Source organism: Microtus ochrogaster, chromosome 10 (assembly GCF_000317375.1).
Source record: "Microtus ochrogaster isolate Prairie Vole_2 chromosome 10, MicOch1.0, whole genome shotgun sequence".
Classification (NCBI taxonomy): domain Eukaryota; kingdom Metazoa; phylum Chordata; class Mammalia; order Rodentia; family Cricetidae; genus Microtus; species Microtus ochrogaster.
In genome coordinates, this window is record NC_022016.1 from 78,656,073 (window position 1) to 78,677,299 (window position 21,227).

The 21,227-nt window shown below is 43.8% G+C and overlaps 1 protein-coding gene across 4 annotated transcripts in view; it reads left to right on the forward strand.

The window, feature by feature from the left end:
* The window catches only part of Bend5 (BEN domain containing 5), a 234,392-nt gene that overhangs the window by 136,347 nt on the left and 76,818 nt on the right, over nt 1–21,227 (forward strand). For all 4 annotated transcript variants that reach the window (XM_026782015.1, XM_026782016.1, XM_026782017.1 and 1 more), the window contains one exon: nt 4,987–5,098. In XM_026782015.1, the coding sequence (XP_026637816.1) occupies nt 4,987–5,098 (112 nt within the window). The remainder of the gene's footprint in view (nt 1–4,986; nt 5,099–21,227) is intronic.

Below are 21,227 nucleotides of genomic sequence, written 5' to 3' on the forward strand. Positions count from 1 at the left end.
ATTAAATAAAGCAATATTTATTTTTGCTTTTGGTGCAAATATATGTAATCCAATCCAGCTCATTGGTAATGCTGAAAAAGTGCTGTGTTGAGGGGGCAATTGCATGCACGCCCCATACATCTCTGCCTGTCAACGTCAAGGCTTCCAAGAGTATGCACCCAGTATTCTGATCTGGAGTGGCTACACTGACTTTTTCACTGTGTTAGAATAAATGAAATGGAAATCATATGGAGGAGCATTCAAATCCTTGCTCTCACTCTGGCTGCCATCATTACAACAAGGAGGAGGTACTGTACCCGGCTTTCTCTTGGGTCACCCATTAGCTCCCAAATAATGACATAGAATCTTACTATTAGTTATGAATGCTTGTTCCACTAGCTCTTATAACTTATTTTAACCTGTTTCTCTTCATCTACGCTTTGCCTCTGGGCCTTTTACCTTTCTTTCCATCCAAATACCCTACTTTCCTGCTTCTTGTGTCTGATTGGCTGGAGGCTGCCTGCCTGCCTGGCCCTGGCATCTCCCTCTTTCTCCCTTGTTCTCCTCCCCCCTTCTTCTCACCTAGATTCCTCCTTAGATTTCTCCTCCTACTTAGTCTCTCTACCCACCAGATCCACCTTGCCTAGTTTTTTTTTATTAGATTTTTATTTATCAGCTTTTTATTAGATCAATCAGGTGTCACAGGCAGGCAAAGCAACACATCTTTACAACATTAAACAAATACAGCATAAATAAATGTAATCCATCTTTACATACTTAAACAAATATTCTGCTACTTAAGCAAATACAACACATCTATAAATAGTTAAAGTAATATTCCGCAACAAGGCACAGTGCCCTTCCCAAGATGGAACTGTTTATTTGCTACTTGCATAACAATCATAGATCACCATATCAGGAGATATTGTGATCAGGGTCGTTGTTCTGAATATGTCAACTTGACACATTATAAAGTCATTTGAGAGAAGGAAACCTCATTTTTAAAACGGCTCCATAAGATCAGGCTGTTTCTGCCATTGGGCAAGGAAGGAAGTGAACAGGACAGGAAGAGACAGATGCAAAGCATAATGTCCCTTTCAGAGATCACGTGGTGTCACATAAACAGTGGGACCTGGAAGCCTGGCTGTGGGTCATGGTTGCAGCAATAAGACCTACTTTGAATTCAACCTCATATTGTAGTCATCAAGTGACCTTCTCAAGATCAAACCCTTCTTGGATTTTATTTCCTTGTTTATAAACAAGGATTCGTCCCTCCTTCCTTGATAACTGGGGGTATGTTCACTATTTAACAGATAGGTGTATTTTCAAACTATGGTCAATTTATCACTTCACAAGAAGGATCTGGACTGATAAATGTGTTGCTAGGTGATTTTCCAGGGTGCAAGTGTTCTCAAGTGTACTCATACAAACAAAGGCAACTGTGAAATACCTGGTGATAGAATCTGTAGATTTATCACATGGTCCATCACTGACTGAAGCACTGTTATATTGCTCATAACTACATGTAAGTCATTTCCTAGACCTGTTTATAGACATTCAGAGCATTGGTTCATGCACTTATGAATCTTTTCATTCATTCAATACATATATTGAAACTTCTTGACATTGAAATATAGTAGGTTATGTTGGATTGGGGAGTGAAGTCATTCCAAGGACGTAGACATTGCCATGTTCTTATACAGCTCACAATTTGGAAGAAAAAACAAAGAGATACTCAGTAGTGCTTCTAACTCAGCAGGAAGAAATGATGTAGCATGTAGTCACTGACCACCATATATTTTCCTTTCTATTTTATTCCAGCGGTACCAGAAATAGCCTCTATATCAAAACATAGCTCTTAATTTTGAACCCATGAAGGAAGTTAATGTTAAAAACAAAGCAGAACAGAATACCAGAGAGACCCAGATTTTCATCCCATGACTCTAAATTGGGACTTGGAGGAATGAGGAGTTGAGAAGTCATCTTCTCCCTTGCCCTATCTTCAGGCACTGGTTTTCTGGACCAGAAAAGAGTCTGCAGCACCATCCCAGTTCTTATAGCCAGCTCAGATACAGCAGAACATACCAGAAGTCAGTTAGAAATGACGTACTTCCTAGCTTTGCACGGTCACACTTTCTACCTGCAATACTATCCTGTGCTCTGACTCACAGTTTTTAGTCCTACGAAAGTCTTCAATCTTGAAAAATTCATACAACTAGTGTTAAGATGGTGCTAATCATCTGCAATTTAAAAAATTGTGTCAACCAGCAAGATGTCTCAGAGCATAAAGGTGCACTGAAACCTGAAAACTTAAGTTCAACCCCTAGAACACATGTAAAAGTCGAGAGAGAAAACCAGCTCCACAAAGTTGTCCTCTGACTTCCACATTCATGCTCTAATACATGTACTTCACACACACACACACACACACACACACACACAAATAAATATAAATTCTAAAAAGAAATTTACATTTAAACAAATAAATGAAAATAAAAGAACCAGATAATACCAACCTGATTCCAACAATAGAAATCACCTAATTTGAATAAACTTTCCTGGAAATAATTACTTTCTTCAACGTTCCTGCTAAAGCTCAGTTATTGACACTTTAGAATCATGTTATAGAAGAGACATCCATGCTTAGTTTACAAAGAACACAGAGCTCGGAGGGAGAAAGTGACTTTACAAAGGTAATGGAGACAATAGAGGTGGGTCTGGTACCCTGTTGTCTAGCCAGGTCTCATGGATCTTTAACAAAATGTTTTGCTCTGGAAACATGCAACTACTAGGAAACTGATTGTCACTCAAAGAATTCTTCGAAAGTCAGTTCAAGAAGCACCCATGCAGGTCCAACTCCCTGAACAGGGCTACTGGGGCGAATAGGCATCACATGCCCTGGCTTCTAAGGTGCACTAGGATCCTTGAGGACCACTAGGATCCTGAAGTTGCCTTTGCGTCACCAGCGACTCTACTTTCTTTAACAGCATCCGTCAAGGAGTGTAACTGTCAAGATCTCCCAGCTCTAATGTTCTTCTTCTCGGTCTTTCTAATGATTTGTTTCTTGTTTTAATTTATGTGGATGTGTCTGTGCACATGTATACCATGTGTGTAGGTTTCACTGACATCAGAAGAGAGTGGTGGAGTCCCTGGAGCTATCTCTCCAGCCCCTTTATTCAGTTTTGAATTTAACTTTTTTGAATCAGAGAGACATTCTGGAAGCAGCGCAGCTGAAAGGGAGAACCGCAGGGCTCAGGACCAGGATTCCACTCTAGGCCCTGTGGAGTCTTAGTGTGTGGCCTTAGTGGAGTAGCTGCCTTCTGTGGCTCTTAGTACTGTTTCTTGGGAAACAGAGCCCACTTACATTGACTGGATTCACAAGAGGTATATAATACAAGATTAGAAATGCCTATTTAATAATAATTATTATTAATAATAATTATTATAATATATTTTTCCTCAGTGTTTACCACAATGCAGGCTCCTTGTCAGATACAAAAACACAAGCAATTAATGATCTAATATAATAGAGTCAACACTGTATCGTGTGATTTCATTCTGCTTGGAAAGCAATGTGGCTATAGGGGCAAAAGTAAAATAGCTACCTCTACATTTATAGGAAGTGTAAATCTCTCCCATACCTCTTGAAGGAGGTGACATTTAATTTTAGCTCATTTCAATGATGCTACAATTATCACCATGGCCACTGTCAACCCCGGCCATCATTTCTTCAAGTTCGCTCTGTTCTGAGGGTTCTACTTGGGAATTTACACACAGCAGTTCATAGACATAATCCAGAAGGTCAGGGCTCTTATCCTCATTATACATGTGGTAAAAGAGTTGCTCAAAGAAATATTTAAAGAATAAATTTTACAAAGGCCATAACCTCTTGAACAAGAAAACAAGACAGTCAGTTCTGTGGGGAGACTCATTCTGGGGCCAAGACAATGGACTGGATGGTGACACAAAGATTATTTGAAGTGTGAGCAAACACAATGCTTTTGGAAGTTTTTCTGTAGCCCAGCCTATCTTGGAGAGAGTGTGTGCTGTATGAAGACATGGGGGTACCTGGGGAAAGTGCCTCTACTTAAGTCCAAACAGAACTTTGAACAAATATGGAGGAACAAGTGAAGGGCAAGGCAGAGAACAAAGATCATAATTCTACTTACCCCGGTGGCATGACTAATGGAGGGTATAGAGAAGATAGTCTAGGTAGGTACTGTTTTCCAGGGGACACCAGAACAAGGACTGACATAAGCAGGCGAGTGACATAAGCAATCACTCAGGTCCCCAGAGAAGAAGGATCTGGGCAGAAGAAGAGCTTGCCACTGTCCTTTAGGAAGGAAATGCCTGCTATGTTGGAAGAACATGAAAGGGACAGTAGCTGCTACAAACTAAGCAAGAGGAATGGTGGAAGCAGTGGAGACCAAAAAGGCTAATGAGGTAGATGGCGTGGGGCTTCATAGCCAGTTGTAAAGATCGGGGCTTTTATACTCAAGGTAACAGAGAGCCATGGCAGCAGAGGAGGATATGACTTAGGTATGAAGAAGATCACCTTGGCCATTGTGTGAAAGATTGGAGTGGAAGGAGACAAGGATGGAGACAAGAATACCACCAAGCTCAAGTGGCATCAGTAGAAGTGATGAAAAAATGTGTGTATGTTTTGTAAACAATAGGTTAGCAATAGGTATGCAATACAAAGGAATAACAGGGACACTCAGGGTCATCAGTGGTTCTGGCCTGAGCATGTCTCTCACCTGCACTCTGTGTTCTGTGTTCCTAGTATCAAAGTGGGATGGAGTCACAGGAGTAGTTTTGAACCTCTCTGTAATTCAGTGTCTTCTTTTCTCAGTTTGGAATCACAATAATAGTGATCTTAAAATATTGATAACACTAGATTAATAAATCCTGCTTAGAACTCCATCTAAATAAGAATAAGTGACTTTCTCCCTTCTAATTGCATTGGCTGTCCCATCCATACTGACTCTCAGTTTGGCCTTTGCCTAGATGCTCCCTGATGGGCTTTGATCTGAATCGTCACTGGCTGGATCCCTCTCCATGGGTGCATCCCACCCTGCATGGAGTGAAGCAACTCATCATCAAGATGTACAACGACCCAGTGAGTAGCAGGGTGTGCTGGGCAACTGCTGGCCGATGGCTGGATCTGGGAATGGAAAGTTGTATGGGGAAGACCTCAGGCAGATTTAAATTGGGGTTACTTGAGCAAAATCAGGAAAATGCTAACCACGCATGTGTCTGAATTTTATAGACCCAGTGTCTTCTCCCAGCCCTTTCTTTTTCCCCACCTCTTATAAATATTGGCTCAGTGTGATAGTTTAATAGAAGGAAATACATTACAGTACATTTGTCACGGCTCCTTGATGATAAGCCAAAAAATCAACTTTATTTAGTATAAGAAAAGATGGAGAATCTCATGCTATCCCATGATATACTTGAAGCAGCAGTGTATGATATACTTGTAGAGTGTAGGTTGGCCTAGTCCACACGTAAGGAACATGGATGCCATGCGTCCCATTTGGTGACTCGCACTTCTCCCCTGACTTGCTCTCATTTTCCAGTTCCAGAAAGACTGGAGCTGGCTTAGTTTGGAGGACATGTACATCTCTGGGCAATGGGGTGACCCAAGAAACAAGACTGTGTAAAGATGGCACAGTCTTGGGGCCCATGTGGTTGGATTTGGGACTCTGGCGGTGGAGAAGAGGGCCTAACACTCTGGACGAAAGAAGGGAACCATACAGACAGATCTGCACTATGTGTGCTCGGAGGAGCAAGTTGGTGCAGTAGAAATCAGCGGAGACGACGGGGATTTGTGTTGTAGAAAAGGAGACAGATGAGAGTCATTCCTCTGATGAGCTATCAGCAAGAGGGCAGAGCAGACCTTTGAGCTTGGGACTGATGGCATGGGTGGGCAGAGGTAGGGTCACAGGAAGTAGAACTTTGCAGCAAGCTCCAGCTGCCTCGGGATGGAGTGTGTGGCCTAGGAGTTTTCCCTTACAGGAAGTGTTCAAGGTGACGTCAAGAATGCTGCATAGAGGGGACTCAACTGTCTGAATGACATTCTAGTAAAAATTACACACAAGTCCTTCCCAGCTGGGATGGTCGTAATTTTGATGGCCTCTTAAGTGCATATCAAGTGACAGATGGTGGTCGCTGAGGCAGGTTTCCACAGTTGGGGTATTTCAGAGGTGCACCAGTATGACCTGTTCTGCTTACTCTGCTGAAGGTGCCAATAACAATGGAACTAATTAGAGAGCAACATAAAACTGTGCTGAAAGACAGATGCACACATTAGAGCAAAGACCAGTGACCTTGATTTTGAAACTGTCATTTAATTTAAAAATTGGTTTGCTGTGTGTGCGTGTATGTGTGTGTGCGCGCATACATGTGCATGTGCGTGCGCGTGCGTGTGCGTGTGTGTGTGTGTGTGTGTGTGTGTGTGTATGTGTACGTACATTTTCCATAGCATTCATATGGTGATCAGAGGGCATGTAGTAGCCCATTCTCTCCTTCCATTATTTGGGTGTTCGATAAGCCAAGTCAGGTCATCAGGCTTGGGAACAAGTGCCTTTATCCACTGAGCCATTTCACTGGCTCAAAAGCCATTTCTTGATTATCAGTGTGAATTCTTCTTTCCTGGGTTCTTTCATAGACCATCTTTTGTCAGGGCTTTGGTCACTACACCTTTAGTACATGACTTCCTTCTCCAGCTCATCCTTGGCACAGTTGAAAGTCAACTGTGTGCATCCAACCCATGTATTACTCCAGGCTGTCCTGTCACTGAACCTTTCATAGAGTAGAGCTGTATTGTATTTTCTCAGGCAGCACCTGTAGTCTGCAGACTTCTCCCCCTGTCCCCGGACCTCCCTTGTCTTCCTATTGGTTCTTGTCTTCCTAGTAGGGTGTCACACCTTCTCTTGCTGCTGCCTCCTCAGGTAGAATAGCTGCACTGTTAATTTTCCTGATCTGGCTAGTAAAAGACACTTGACAACTGCTTGTTGGACTGGATTGGGCTGAACATGACACACTCTATTGTGCCAAGTGCAATATTGTTGATAGATGCAAAATTGTCATTCATAGGAAGGATGACATAATTAGGCATAAAAGACAAGATTCTCAGTCAGCATATGCAGCAAAGTGGGATCGCTAAAGAAAGATGAATCCAAAGAATAGAGTTGGTGGGGGAGGAAGTGGATGGGAGAGGGACTAGCTTAGTCAATGTTCTATTGCAGTGAAGAGGCACTATGACCAAGGAAATTCTTCTTTAAACGGCATTTAATTGGTGGTTCGTTTACAGTTTCAGAGATTTGGTCCATTTCATCAAGGTATGAAGCATGGTGACACACAGGCAGACCTGCTACTGCAGAAGTAGCTGAGGCTTACATATTTGGATCTTTAGGCAACAGGAAGAGAGAGTCACTGGGGCTGGCTTGCGCTTCTGTAACCTCAAAACCTACCCCAGTAACAAACTTCCTCTAACAAGGCCACACCTCCTAATCCTTTCAAACAGTGTTACTCTCTAAGCATTTAAGTATGTGAATCTGTGGGGGACATTCCCATTTAAGCCACCACAGAGACCCAAGGAAAGCAACTCAGTGGCCGAAGAGGAAGAGACTTGAGCTTGTCAGAGCCGTCATCAATCAGAAGCTATAAACTTGCTCACAAGTGACTAGATATTCATTCGTATTTCAAAACATTAACTTAGGCAAAACTGAACTGTGGAGATATTAGGGCAGTTCTGATGACACATAATGATATACCATTGGCTGTTCCACTGTCAGTAAGCACGCTTGGCAGCTAAGACAACAGTATAAGCTAATTTCTTCCCAGAAGTCCACACCGTTCTGCCCCAAACCAAGGCTTTATAAGGAGTCAAGCTGACTCCAACTAGGATCCCCAACTTGATTGACACTTTCCTCTTCGTTCCCTTTGTCCTCACAACTTTCGATAGCACGCATTTATTCTCTCAAAGCCTCCTTGAGTCTGAAATGTGGAAACAGTCTAGCTATTCTGTGCTCCGGGGCTCAGAAAGTGCGGGGCAGGGTATCCATTTAAACTGCGAGGACCTCTGAGCCTTGCTCTTTGACTATTCTTTTCTTCCGTCTTTCCACAAATATTATACACCACATTTCTATGTTCTAGGCATTGTAGTTCTGATAGAGAGAAAACTCAAAATTTTGCAGTGTTGTAGGGAAGTAGACATTAACAAGTAACTGTTGGGAGTACATATCTCAAACATGTGGGAGTTCTTTTTTTTTTTTTTTTGGTTTTTTTTTTTTTTTTCGAGACAGGGTTTCTCTGTGGCTTTGGAGCCTGTCCTGGAACTAGCTCTGTAGACCAGGCTGGTCTCGAACTCACAGAGATCCGCCTGCCTCTGCCTCCCGAGTGCTGAGATTAAAGGCATGCGCCACCACCACCCGGCCCATGTGGGAGTTCTTTAACACCAACAGCAAAGCACTAGCCAAGTGGGGGAGAAGCAGAATGGTATTAAGCCTTGGCCTTGCTGGGGCAGTTTCAGCTTGTACCTGTTGTCTAGAGGGTACTCCTTAAAACATCCTGATTTAGAAGCCAGGTGGTAGTGGCACACGCCTTTAATCCCAGCACTCAGGAGGCAGAGGCAGGCAGATCTCTGTGAGTTTGAGGCCAGCCTGGCCTATAAGAGCTAGTTCCAGGACAGGTTCCAAAGCTACAGAGAAACCCTATCCCGGAAAAGAAAAGAAAACAAGCAAAAAAACTCATATAAAAAACCCTGATTGGGATGTCAAATTGTGCCTTCTGTCTTGTTAAAAGCCTAACGAAGGTACCTAGTACAGTACTAATGTGGCACCTTGTACAGCCCTGATATGTGGCAGATTCAGATTCACAATTTGCACCAGATTTACAGACATCTTTGTGTCCAGTTGCAAACATTGCATAACTCAGAGTTATATGCCCTGATACCATGAAATGTATTTCTACTCCATATACATACCAAGCTGCTGAACTATACAAACTGTCAGAAAACTCCTGTTTTCTTCTTTTCTCCTCTCCTCTCCCATACCCTTCCCTCCCCTTCTGTCATCCACCCACCCACTCACTCTTCCTTCCTTCCTTCCTTCCTTCCTTCCTTCCTTCCTTCCTTCCTTCTTTCCTTCCTCTTCTTGCACAGTTTTGCTATGTAGTTCAGGTTGGTCTCAAACTTAAAATCCTCCCATCCCAACCTCCCAAGAGATGGGACCCATAGGTATAGGTACTCTACCCAGCCAGACTTGGATCCAAGCCACCCTGAGTCCATTCCCGGTGACCTCTGTACAGAGAACCAGCAGACCACCTGAGATCCGAGTACTATTCCCACTCCACTGCTGTGTGGATGGCTGTCCTTTGTCTGATGTCCCTGCTGGGGCAGATGCCCCAGTGCAGCCCCTGGAGACAGCTGCACAGACTGTCATTCTGAGAACTTTTTATGAAGTAAGACAGAGGGAGTGAGAGCCTTGCCTGGGAGTGAACCCTGGGCTGATGCAGGAAAGACATTCAGGGAAAAGAGATCTTCCTAGGGGGAAAATGCCAGTGCCTACGTCTGCCTGGATTGGGAGGCAGACTCAGTAGACTGAACTGGGGGTAGACAGAAGGACAAAGGGACAGCTGTAACATGATGTAGGGACCAATGTGGGCTTGATTTTCATGGGGTTTAAGCAGATGAGTTTAAGCAGGACAAAGTTTGTGTTTTAGAAGAACCCCTCTGGTGAGGATGTCTTTTGAGGTGTCCAGCCTAGGGGTTGGGAGAATGACCAGTTAGTCTGCCGCTGTTAGAAGGAGGGACATTAGGAGGGATAGATGAGAGCTATTAAGGTGAAAACATTAGGATTGCTGATTGTGGTCAATGGGAGAGGAAGGAGTTTGCGGGATGCCCATGGTTTGGCTTGGGCCACACTGTGGATATGCTACCCTTCCTGAGAATTCCAGGGAAGTTAAGAGACATGAGAGATAACAGGCGACACATTAGATGTGATCTGTTTTACGTTAAGTAGGAATAAAATGTGCAATCTGCACTTTTAGTCACCGGAAGGAGCTATTCCATGTCCTTCTCAGTGGACAATGACAGCCTACTGGGCTCGCGTTAGTGGTGGCATTTGCTTCAAAGGCTGCCTTCCTCGCCCCAGGCTCCCTAAACCCTTCACTCCAATGAGGACGTTTGATATTAAACTATGCTCTTGAAAAAGGTGTGTTTAACCCAGAGAACTGCACTGAGCTGAGACACAACGTGTTTCTTGTTCCGCTTCCCTGATAGCTCCCTCTGCACAGGGTGACTCTTGTTTACCAGCTGTGATCGATTGTTCCCTGAGGGCAGAGTCTGGCTAATTTTTCAGAGTCCCTGGTGCTCAGCAGAGCTCTGACTGTGAGCGAGCAGGTGCTCAGCATAAATGTTGAGCAAGTGACAGACTAAGCCTAGGTCCCCTGTTCCTTGGCCTTAGCTTTCTCTGATGAAGAAAAATGCTCGTACACAAACCCTTCTCTCCCAAAGTTACCTCTCTAGCAAGCACCATTACTGTGTTCTCTGATTGAGAAGCTGATCTGATGATGGAGACCCTCTCCTGAGTTCACCTGCAAACTGCTGAGATCATCCCAACCCCCCGGGGACAGAAGCAGAGATGATGTCACCCAGCACCTTTCCGAGAATACACAGGGTGACTCACTCCACCCTTAGACTCTGTGCCTACTCCGTCTTACCTAACCACCACTGAGATTCATTGCCTCTGACCACCAAAGACTCTCCTTAGCTCCAAGTCCCCTGTGTCACCAGCCCCCAACTTGTCCCCACCAACTGATCTAACTTGTTCAGGGGCATCACGTAGGCATTCTGTTATCTTCAGTGGGGTGAAGACCAAAGGAACGAATTTAGGTTGTTTCTTCCATTTAGGTTTTAAGTCTGTGAGCTTTGTCCCCTTCCATAGTAAGTAGCACTGGAAATGATGTCCCCATCCCCATTTGGGCAAGAGCTCGCCCCCTCATCAGGGGAGTTTTACTTTACACCAGAACATGGAAATGACCATATCACACAATTAGCCACAGAGTCCTAGCCTCTCTCACACAAAGCCTTCCTCTGATGGCTACACCCAGTTATGACCTTAAGACCAGATACAAGCTGGTCTGTAGGTGAACTCCCAAGGACCATTCCCTGAAGCTCCGCTAACATTTACTATCTACCTGTAAGGTGCATCCTGAGTAGCATCTTTATTTAGCAAAGCTACATTTTAAAAAGGCATCATTTCCTCTAAAAACACAATACTTATTTCTCAGTGTTGGCATAAGCAAGATCCTGTGTAACCTCTGGGGTGAGTTTCACGGGGAGCCCCAGGCCAGAAAGGTCTAAAGCACTGGCCTTAGACCAAGGTTCTAAGAAATGTTATAAGACACAAACCACAGTTCTTTAGAAACCTGGGGCAGAGGAACCTGATCCAAGTGGGCCTGGAGGTGGCTAGTATCAAGTGAAGTTTGAAGGATCTACAGGTAGAATAGAGAGCTTTAAGAGTAGGTAGTACTTCATGAGGTGGCTGTGAATTGGGAGAGGAGAGAGATTACAGGAAAGGAAGAGCAGGTCTTCCAGGGGAGCAGAGCAATAGAATGGGGCTGGGAGACCTGGCTGTTGGAGCTAGCAGTAGGAGTTATCATGGGCTTCTGTACAAGGACAGGTGAGGGGCAGTCTGAGGAAGCTCATGTGTGAGTTTGCACATCAAGCCAAAGGATTAAAATTGAAGCATCCATCAGACATTCTTTTAAATAGATTTTTAATTGAATTAAATATCGCAGCTGCTTTTTTTTAAAAAAAAAAAAACAAAGTTAAAAACAATGGACTAAAACACAACTTGTCAGGAATATTCCAGCATATGCCCCCTCTCAGTCCTGAGAAGTAGAGGCATCAAGGGAGAGCCAAAGAGCTGATGAAACAGGAGAGAAATCAGGGAGCAGTATTCCCAGCCATTCAGTTCCTCAGTTAAGAAACGATAGCATCTCATTCTAAAAGTTAAACTCAACTAGGCCTCCCTCCCTTGCTTCAGAACCCTTGAAAGACTCCTTATTACCAACCACAGAAAGGCCAACATCCCCTGACACGCTGTTCAAGGCCATGCCTGCTCTGTTCATCTTTCTGTGCCCCCAGGACCTAACACAGAGCCTGATACTGCAGAGAATATGCCGTTGAATGATGAATGAACCCATGAATAAAGAATAGGTGTTTCAGAAAACTACTGAGGCTGCAGTATGCAGAGTGGATCAAAGGCACCCAGGCCAGGAAGGAAGAAGACAGCCCAGTGTAGCACTGTTGCAATAGTGTGGGTGATACCCAGATCTGCTCTTGGGAAGCCAAGGAAGATCAGGCTGAGGGAGGGGAATGGGTTACCTTCAGCCCTCTCCTTTGTTCCAAAGCCACTTCAAACCTAAAGGCTGATTTTGTTCCCAGTGGTTTCTACACTCTAAGGTGATTTTTCCTTTTCCTGGAAAAGAAAAGCCCCCCTCAGCCACTGCTGGCGTTGCTATAACAACTTGGCTGCAGCTCTTTACACAGATCCATTTCCTTAAATCATTTAAGGAAAATTAACTGCCATAACAACGGGAGGAAGCTTTGAAAATAGAGCAACCCAGGGCCGGTTGGCTCCTCCCCCATCCTGCGCCTCCTGGAGCCTTCCAGATAAGCTGTTCTCTTTCTGTCAAATAAATAAATAAATTAGAACACATTTACTTGACAAACAGAGAAGTTGGTGACATGGTCAAAGAGCAAACATGGAACTGTCACCCATTCACAGCCACCCATGAAGTACACAAAAATAGGCACAAATAACACAAAGAAACATGTGGGAAAATGGATACACATTTCCAGTATACATAAAATGGGAAACATATATTAAAATACGCATAGCAAAGAAAAACCGATGCCTAGGCCAGCGTAAGGATGTCCATGATTACACAAAGGACCTGAATGCAAACAGGGGGCAACCTCTGCTTCATCACTCAGAACAGAAAGACAAAGTCTGTGGTTCACATGAACTATTGGTAAGGCGGGCAAGGGTTCTGAGTCAGCAGACAAGGAGGCCCTGAGATAGCACTTCCTCCTGGGATACCTGTGTATTCACAGCTGCCAGACTGCTTAGTGCCTGGTCAGAGAGGGGACAAACCTTCCTTGGAGATTGGGGGTTATCCCATTCTGACCCCTACTTGTAGGACAAGTAGGAGAATAGGAGGAGCTACGTCATTTTGAATGCAAGGATTCTTTGCTCCACGTGGCAAATTGTACGCTTCTGCGGGAAAAGGCAACACCATGGCCACGGGAGACTATATCTTTGAGACATTTGAGCCTCAGTGAGTCCTCAGGACATCTGGAAGATGACCAGTGGATTTCTACACCTTTGTTACAGATCCGTGTCTATGATCATATTACCCCCGTGTGTCTACAGGGCAGCTAAAACTCGGTGGGGTTTTATTATGTAGCTAAAATACTTATTTGCTTAGAGATCTCAGGCACGTGGCCCCTCAAATCCAGGCCTTTCGCTCCCCATTATTATACCATGGGGGTCAAAGGATGCTCTCCAAGGGATCATTCCAGATACACGGTCAGTGTCGCTTTAGACTTATCCATTGACTGCGCTGCACAGTCCACTCACCAAGACATAGAATTTCTATAAGCCCCAGAAGTCGCAGCTGCCACCTGTGATGGACCACCTGATAAATATCTACAACAGCCTTTAGCACAAGGCTCTATAGACTTAGCTTCCCGAGCTTCAGTGTGCCCATCTGCTAACAGGAAACAATGGTGCCTTAGCCTACCTGCCTCACCAGCAGTCCAAGACCCTGATGTTGATCAGAGAGCATTTTCTAAGGAAGAGGGATTACTGTCTTGGACCAAACCAGAAAGGAAAGTCCAGAATGTGGCCGCCTGCTAGAGGTTTCATGAGGGGACAATTCGGTGTCCACAGTAGCCCCATAGGTCACACTTAGGTATATAGGGTATTTTCCCATTCCATCCAGCATGGTCCAGGAAATCAGTAAATAACTGTGTGGGGGGGAAAGTTCAATATGGTAATAAACTGGAAACAGATGAAATGTTGCTCAGGGAATCTGAAAACAGAGGAATGTGATTCATGAAAATTTTATAGTTTTCCCAACCGTTTGAGATAGTTTATAGAAGCTTAAGGAATTTGAAAGGAAACTCATTTTTTTTTAAAGGCAACTTCTCCCACCCATGATAAAATATGGGTCTATTATTTGTTTGTTTTTAAGAAAGTAGATTATAACTTTGGCTCTTTGGCAGAAAGCATGGTGGAAAAATGACTCTCTTCCTTAGACTAACATTTGTGGGGCTAGTGGCCCTCTGCGACATCTTTCAGCCTGAATGGTCCAAGATAACTCTTATCAACCCAACTGACTGCATACATATTGCTCAAGTTCATGGGGAACAATGGAATTTCCCGGGGGTTCTGTTTTAGTCGGATCCATTTAACTCTCTGTACCTTGATTCCCAGGAAATAGAATATCTCTTGCCATCTCCTGCGCTTCCTATTAAGGCTATATATTTTGCATGTAAACCTTTATTAGCAGCATACAGGAAATGGAGCCATTCTTTTATGCTCTTAGCTGTGTACTTTTTTCCCAGTCCCCATAGCTCTAGCTCCCGCACTCCACCATAAGTTGTGATCTCTTTGAAGGCCTGGAATTTGCCTTAATCATTTCAATGTCCCTAACAGTCAGTATCAAATGCAAGTCATCAATGAATGTGGAGGGAGAGGTAAGGAAAAGGCCAGCGGGAAAGAAGAAAGCTTCTCATTAAAACTTGGATTGTGCCAGGCATGTCTTTCATCCCAGCATTTTGGAGGCAGAGGCAGGAGGATCTCTGTGAGTTCGAGGCTAGCCTGGTCTACAGAGTGAGTTCCAGGACAGCCAGGGTTACACAGAGAAACCCTGTCTTGAAAATCCAAATGAGAAAAACAAATTTATAAAACCCAGATTGTGACATGAATGGGTTCTAAAGGATGAATAGGGAGTTAGTGTGGTAGGTAGTGTAGCTCAATGGGTAAAAGCACTTGGCACAAACGTGAGGACCTGAATTCCAGTCTCCTGGAAAAGCCTTGAACAGTTGCACGTGTCTGTTGTTATAATGCTACTATGGCAAGATGGGAGGCAGAGACAGGGAGTTGCCTGATAGCACCCAGGTCAACTATGCTGACAGAGTCAGCAGCAAAGCAAGAGATCCTGTCCCAGAACAGGGTGGAAGGTGAGGACCAATACACACAGTTAGTTGACTTCCACGTGTGCACTGTGGCACCTTTGAGCCTGCATGCACGCATGCATGCACATACACACACACAGGCATGCACACACACACACAGAGGGGGAGGGGTGGAGATTATTTTAAAGAATTGATAGACCTTTTAATGAGTAATGATGAAGAAGAATCTTCTCTACAAGAAATCTGAAAAAAAAATGGCTCAGTGGTTAAGAGCACTGGCTGCTCTTCCAGAGAACCCAGGTTCAGTTCACAGCACCCACCTGGTGGCTCACAACCGTCTGTAACTTCAGTTCCATGGGATCCAACACCTTCTCCTTGCCTCTGCTTCACCAGGCACATACTTGCTATGGAGATATAAATGCAAGCAAAGCATCCATACACATAAAATAAGTCTTTAAAAAAATCTTCTAAGCAAGAGACACTCTCAAACCCTACAGAAGCCACCTCCAAACCTATCTTTCCGTAAGTTTCTCAATACCTAACTCACACACTAGGACCTTTTCTATAAATGTTACTAACTCTGATTTTTTTCTTATTGATTATTCCACAAATATTGACAGAGGGTATTCCTTGAGCATAGTACCTCAGTCTGATCTCCTCTGACCCAGGGACTCCATGCTCTCAGCCACGTTGAAAATCCCTCCAACACGAGACTCTCCTTCTTGTCGCTGTTGCCTTGGAGATGACAGGGTGGCCTGAAGAGCTGCTGAGAAGCCTGTGTCTCCCCATGGGAGTTGAGTTCTCCATGTTCCTGACTGAGCTGGGCACACCCTTGCTCAAAGGACAAATCATGCTGTAGTTTAGAGACAGTTGGATGTCTCTTCTAGAGTGTGACCCTTTGGGAGATACCAGTTGAGTCTTTTAAATCTTCTTTCCATAGCCTCTAGCACAGCTCACCTCTTAGTAGACCCCACATGAAGACTTGAGAAAAGAAATCTTGACAAAATCTCCCTCATCCTGCCTGCCAGTTCCCAGCAAGACAGCGCCAAGACATCCCATAAGAAACCACACAGTATTTCAAACATCTGCAGTCCCCTCTCTCTGCGCTGTGTGTTCATGGTCGTGTTTCTTCTCTCTTCTTTTTCTTGCTCCTGCTGATTCCTGATATAAAGAACTCCTGAATATTTATACCAACAATAAATCTTTATAAGGTATAGACTGGCTGTCAAGAGCCATTCCTCTCTTCCTCCTGAATATAAAGGTTTTTTTTTCCTCACATACCTTTAATTCCAGTATGAGAGGCAAGGGCAGGCAGATCTCTGAGTTAGAGGTCAACTTGGACTAGAGAGCAAGTTCCAGGATAGCCAGGCCTATTGCACAGAGAAACCCTGTCTTGAAAAACAAACAAAAATGATGTTAGCTTTTTTCTTCATATTTAAATCCTGGAAATTCTGGTGCATTTGAATCCAGCAATGTAGAACCCTCTCTTGAATCCATGAATCCTGAAGCTGTTCCCTTCACCCTCTCTGTTAACACTATCCATTCTTTATACCGTGGCTTCTCAGTTAGACCAACCTTTGGTCCCCATTCTCCCTGTATCACAGCTACTGATAAGCTCAACCACTATGAGCTGGAAAGGGGGATCTGGGCATAGTCTGGCACCTCAGTTTACCTCCATGTCAACTCTTCTCATTAGCTTACCCCATCTGTCTTCACCCCTCCCACGCCCTCTTCCTTCTGTACCTTTGTCTCAGCATATGTGATCTGTGTATACAGCCCCACTAGGCATCAGGCTGAGGAGGCCTAGACCAGAATACAGGTTACATTGTAGGCTGCTTTGTGTTTAACACGTGTGGAACTTCGTGGAGAGTTATTTTTGGTTGTTGCTGTTGGGAGGCTCTGGAGCCCAGGATGAATTCATGCTGTTACATCAAATAGCATATTGCATTTCAGGAACCGGCCTTAGCCATGGGAAATCAAGTGAGCCAGATGCCTAATTACTCCATTATTTACCGTGGTGGAGAGAGCGGAATTCTGATGCAAGGACCAGACTAATCACGTCTGCCTGCAAGAACCTAACAGTTTAACCTTTTATCAGGAAATTACCCCTATCCTCCTAAAGTACTAACGCCCATGTCACCCAGCTCCACACCAGTCCCAGATGTCTGATTGTAAGGAGGCTTATCAGCCTGAACACAGCCTGAAGCTCTGGCTGATGAGTCTCCATGCTCGCCCCTTCCTCAAGGCATTGCAGGTTTCTGTTGTGTTACTCATGACTGGTGAAGGTGTCCATAAAAGAGGACACTCTTCAAAAGCAAAATGGCGTTCATTCACCCATTCAGCAAACATTTCTGGAGCATAAATACCGTCCACTGCAGCACAAAGGCCAACTGGACCTGATGCCTCCCTTACAGGATCTAGATGAGGGCACTGGTCCTCAAGCTGCTTGCAGAAAAACTTCAAGGGACCTGAGGAGACCCTTCATGGGACTCTTGCTTTCAGAGCAGCTGAAGCATGTGGTTAAGGACTCAAGCTTAGGCCTGGATCTAAACCACAATTCAACAACCAAGGACTCAGCTCTCCTGGACAGATTTCCCTCAAAATTTTAAGTTGTACATGTCTTCGTTTGTGAGGGGGTGGTTGTGAGGATTAAATTAGCAGATTCCTGGAATTAGCTCAAAACACTGTGCTATGCACATGTCCCCAAAAGCAGACTAACTGCAAGAGCTGTGAATAAAGGAGTCTTTTGGCGATGAAATACACAAACTTGTGGTTCACAGTATCAGAGCAAGTCAACCTATGGTTACGCACATGGTGGCATGTTATGATGGACAAGAACTCTGAGTGCCAATGGGGACCAGGCTTAGGGTCATACAAAGCTCCCTGGGGAACTGAGTCTAAAGAAATAGTTTAGTGTAAACAGGGATTTGTACAACACAGCAAGAGTTTGGAAGGATGAATAGGATGTGCTTAGTCCACCTGGGAGGAGCATTAAATCCACAAAACAAAGGCACAATACACTAGACAGAAACACTGGGTAACTTCAAGTTCTGCTGCTGGGATGGAGGAAGCATGCCAGGAAGGGCAGGAGGCAAGGGTGGGTTGAAGAGAGAGACCTATCAGTGACTAAGAGCCCATGAGCTACCTCACAGTGTTTGTACTTCATAATGAAAGTCACAGAGAACTACCAGTCAATGAACAAAAGGACAGAATTTAAAAGAAAAAAGGGGAGGCATTCTTCTGTGTTTCTGGACCTTGAACTACACTGTTGGGTTGATAGCTTTACATCAGCAATTTTCATACTTTATAAACAAAGGAACAGTCTGAAGTGTGAATAAGAATCTATGCCAAAAAGAAAGGAAGGGAGAGAGAGAGAAGAAAAAGAAAAAGGGCACAGAATCATCATTCATAAATAGTGGAAAAAACTGGGGAAAATATAACTGCCTAACAGTAGGAAACTGATTAAATGAATCACAATACAGTCATATAATGGATGTTTATGATGAGATTATAATATCGAGAACTGCACACGCTGTAATTTTAAATGAAAAAAAAGCAGACTGGGTTGCACATGTATTGTTACAACAAACATAACAACTAGGTTTAAAACACATACAAATATAATAGCAAACTAGATGTTAGAAGCAGTATTTCTATGCACCATGGTGGTCTCCCCTTGCTTCTTAATATTTCTCAATAATTTTCCATCAGTATTTGTTATCTTTGCAACTAGAAAACATTGTGAAAGGGTGAGGTGTGTAGCAGAGACTGCTTGTTCCTTTACCACCCACCTACACCTGAATAATAACACAGAAACTATATTAATTACAACACTGCTTGGCCAATAGCTTAGGCATATTTCTAGCTAACTCTTACATCTTAATTAATACATTTATATTAATCTGTATATCACCATGAGGCTGTGGCCTACTGGTAAGGTTCTGGCTGATAGCTGGCATCTTTCTCCTTTGGGCAGCTACATGGCTTCTCTTTGACTCTGCTTACTTTCTCTCTATATCTCTGTTCAGATTTCCTGCCTGGCTTTACTCTGTTAAGCCATTGGCCGAAACAACTTCTTTAATAACCAATGGTAATAAAACATATTCATAACATACAGAGGGGAATCCCACATCAGAGGGGACCTGCTACGTAGTTATGAACCACATCTAGTCATGTGGTTCTCTCAAGGAGAACCAGTCCCAACCCACATTATATAAGAGAACTGTGTTCAATATATAGCTTTCCATCTGCCCCTAACTATCTATCCCCATCCATCCATCCATCCATCCATCCATCCATCCATCCATCCATCCATCCATCCATCTATCCCCATCCATCCATCCATCCATCCATCCATCCTCATCCATCCATCCATCTATCTATTCATCTCTCCTCATCCATCCATCTATCCATCCATCTATCCATCTATCCTCATCCATCCATCCATCTATCCTCATCCATCCATCCATCCATCCATCCATCCATCCATCCATGTCCATCCATCCATCCATCCATCCATCCATCCATCCATCCGCATCCATCCATCCATCCATCCATCCATCCATCCATCCTCGTCCATCCATCCATTCATCCATCCATCCATTCATCCATCCATCCATCCATCCATCCATCCATCCATCCATCCATCTATCCTTATCCATCCATCCATCCATCCATCCATCCATCCATCCATCCAATTACTATTCCTTCCTATTCAAACATTCCAGCAGGTCTTACTCTCCTGCTCATCACCCTCTGGAAGCACAATGTAGGATTTCCCCATTTCTTCCTGGAGCATACCCATATTTTGCTCTCTTCTTATTCTGGCCCCTTCTTAGTCTGCTAAGTCTTTGATCTTATTGCATTGTGCTATTGAGAACTGGCAAGTGATTCTAATTTCCAACAGGTAAAGAACATATACTCTTTAGTTAAAAGTTGCTGGTAGATTCTGACTCTGGCTCTACTTGATTCCTTCCCTCTGTACATTTCAGTGGCCTTTTCTGTGCAAAATGGTAGTACCATCTCCTCAAGGAATGTTTGTGACAATTAAAAAGTCACTGGGTATGGCGGCAGAGGCCTGTGATCATAGCACTGGGAAAGCAGGGGCAAGCAGATCTAAAGTTCAAGGCCAGCCCAGGCAACTGTACAGTACTTGTCTTGTTTCTGTGGCAACATAACAAGGAAGGGAAGGTTTATTTGGCTCAGAGTGTGAGAGTATTGCTTACCAAGATGGAGACATCATGGCAGCAAGAGCTTGAGGCAGCTCCTCACATTGCATTCACAGTGATGAAATAGAGAGGAATGCTGTGGACAGCTCTCCTCCCAGCCTGTTAATGGACCACTCACATATAGGGTATATCTTTTCACTTTAATTAGCCCAATCTAGAATCCTCTGCATGTCTCCTAGGATGTTCTAGATCCTGTCATATTAGCCACAGTAGTCATCCCTGCTACAGAGTGAGACCCTACCTCAAAAATCAACAGCAAAAACACCCAGCAGTTCATTTCTTTCAAAAGAATGGCAAATAGTAAACATTCAGTAAATATTAGCCTATATTCATATTAACCCAAACCTAGTAATATCCAATATCTATTGTTTAATATTAATTACAGAAAGATCTTCAGAACAATAATACTTATCAGAATCTTAAACCATGGTATTTTAAAGATAGTGATAACTGTGATTATTGGGATAGCAGTGTGTAGATCTGGAAAGACAGACTGTGAGGAGCTACTAGCCTTAGCTCAGCCCCTCTGGCCATTCCCAAGCCCCAGTCCTGACAAGCTCTTTCTTCTGCATTTGGGGTATAGTCTGCCCAGTCCCTCAAGTCTTTGTCTCTTAGAACTTTCTGTATTGGTTCCATTTCCTTCTGTGTGGATTTACAGGTTAGCCTTCAGAGGACAGGCACATTCCTTCATTTCTGGGTTTGGGATATGTGTGTTTGAGAATGTTAGAGTCACTTGTGGTCAACCCTAAAGGCTAACAATGTCAATGACAGTCTTAACAACAGATGTTATCGTCCAGATCCCTCAG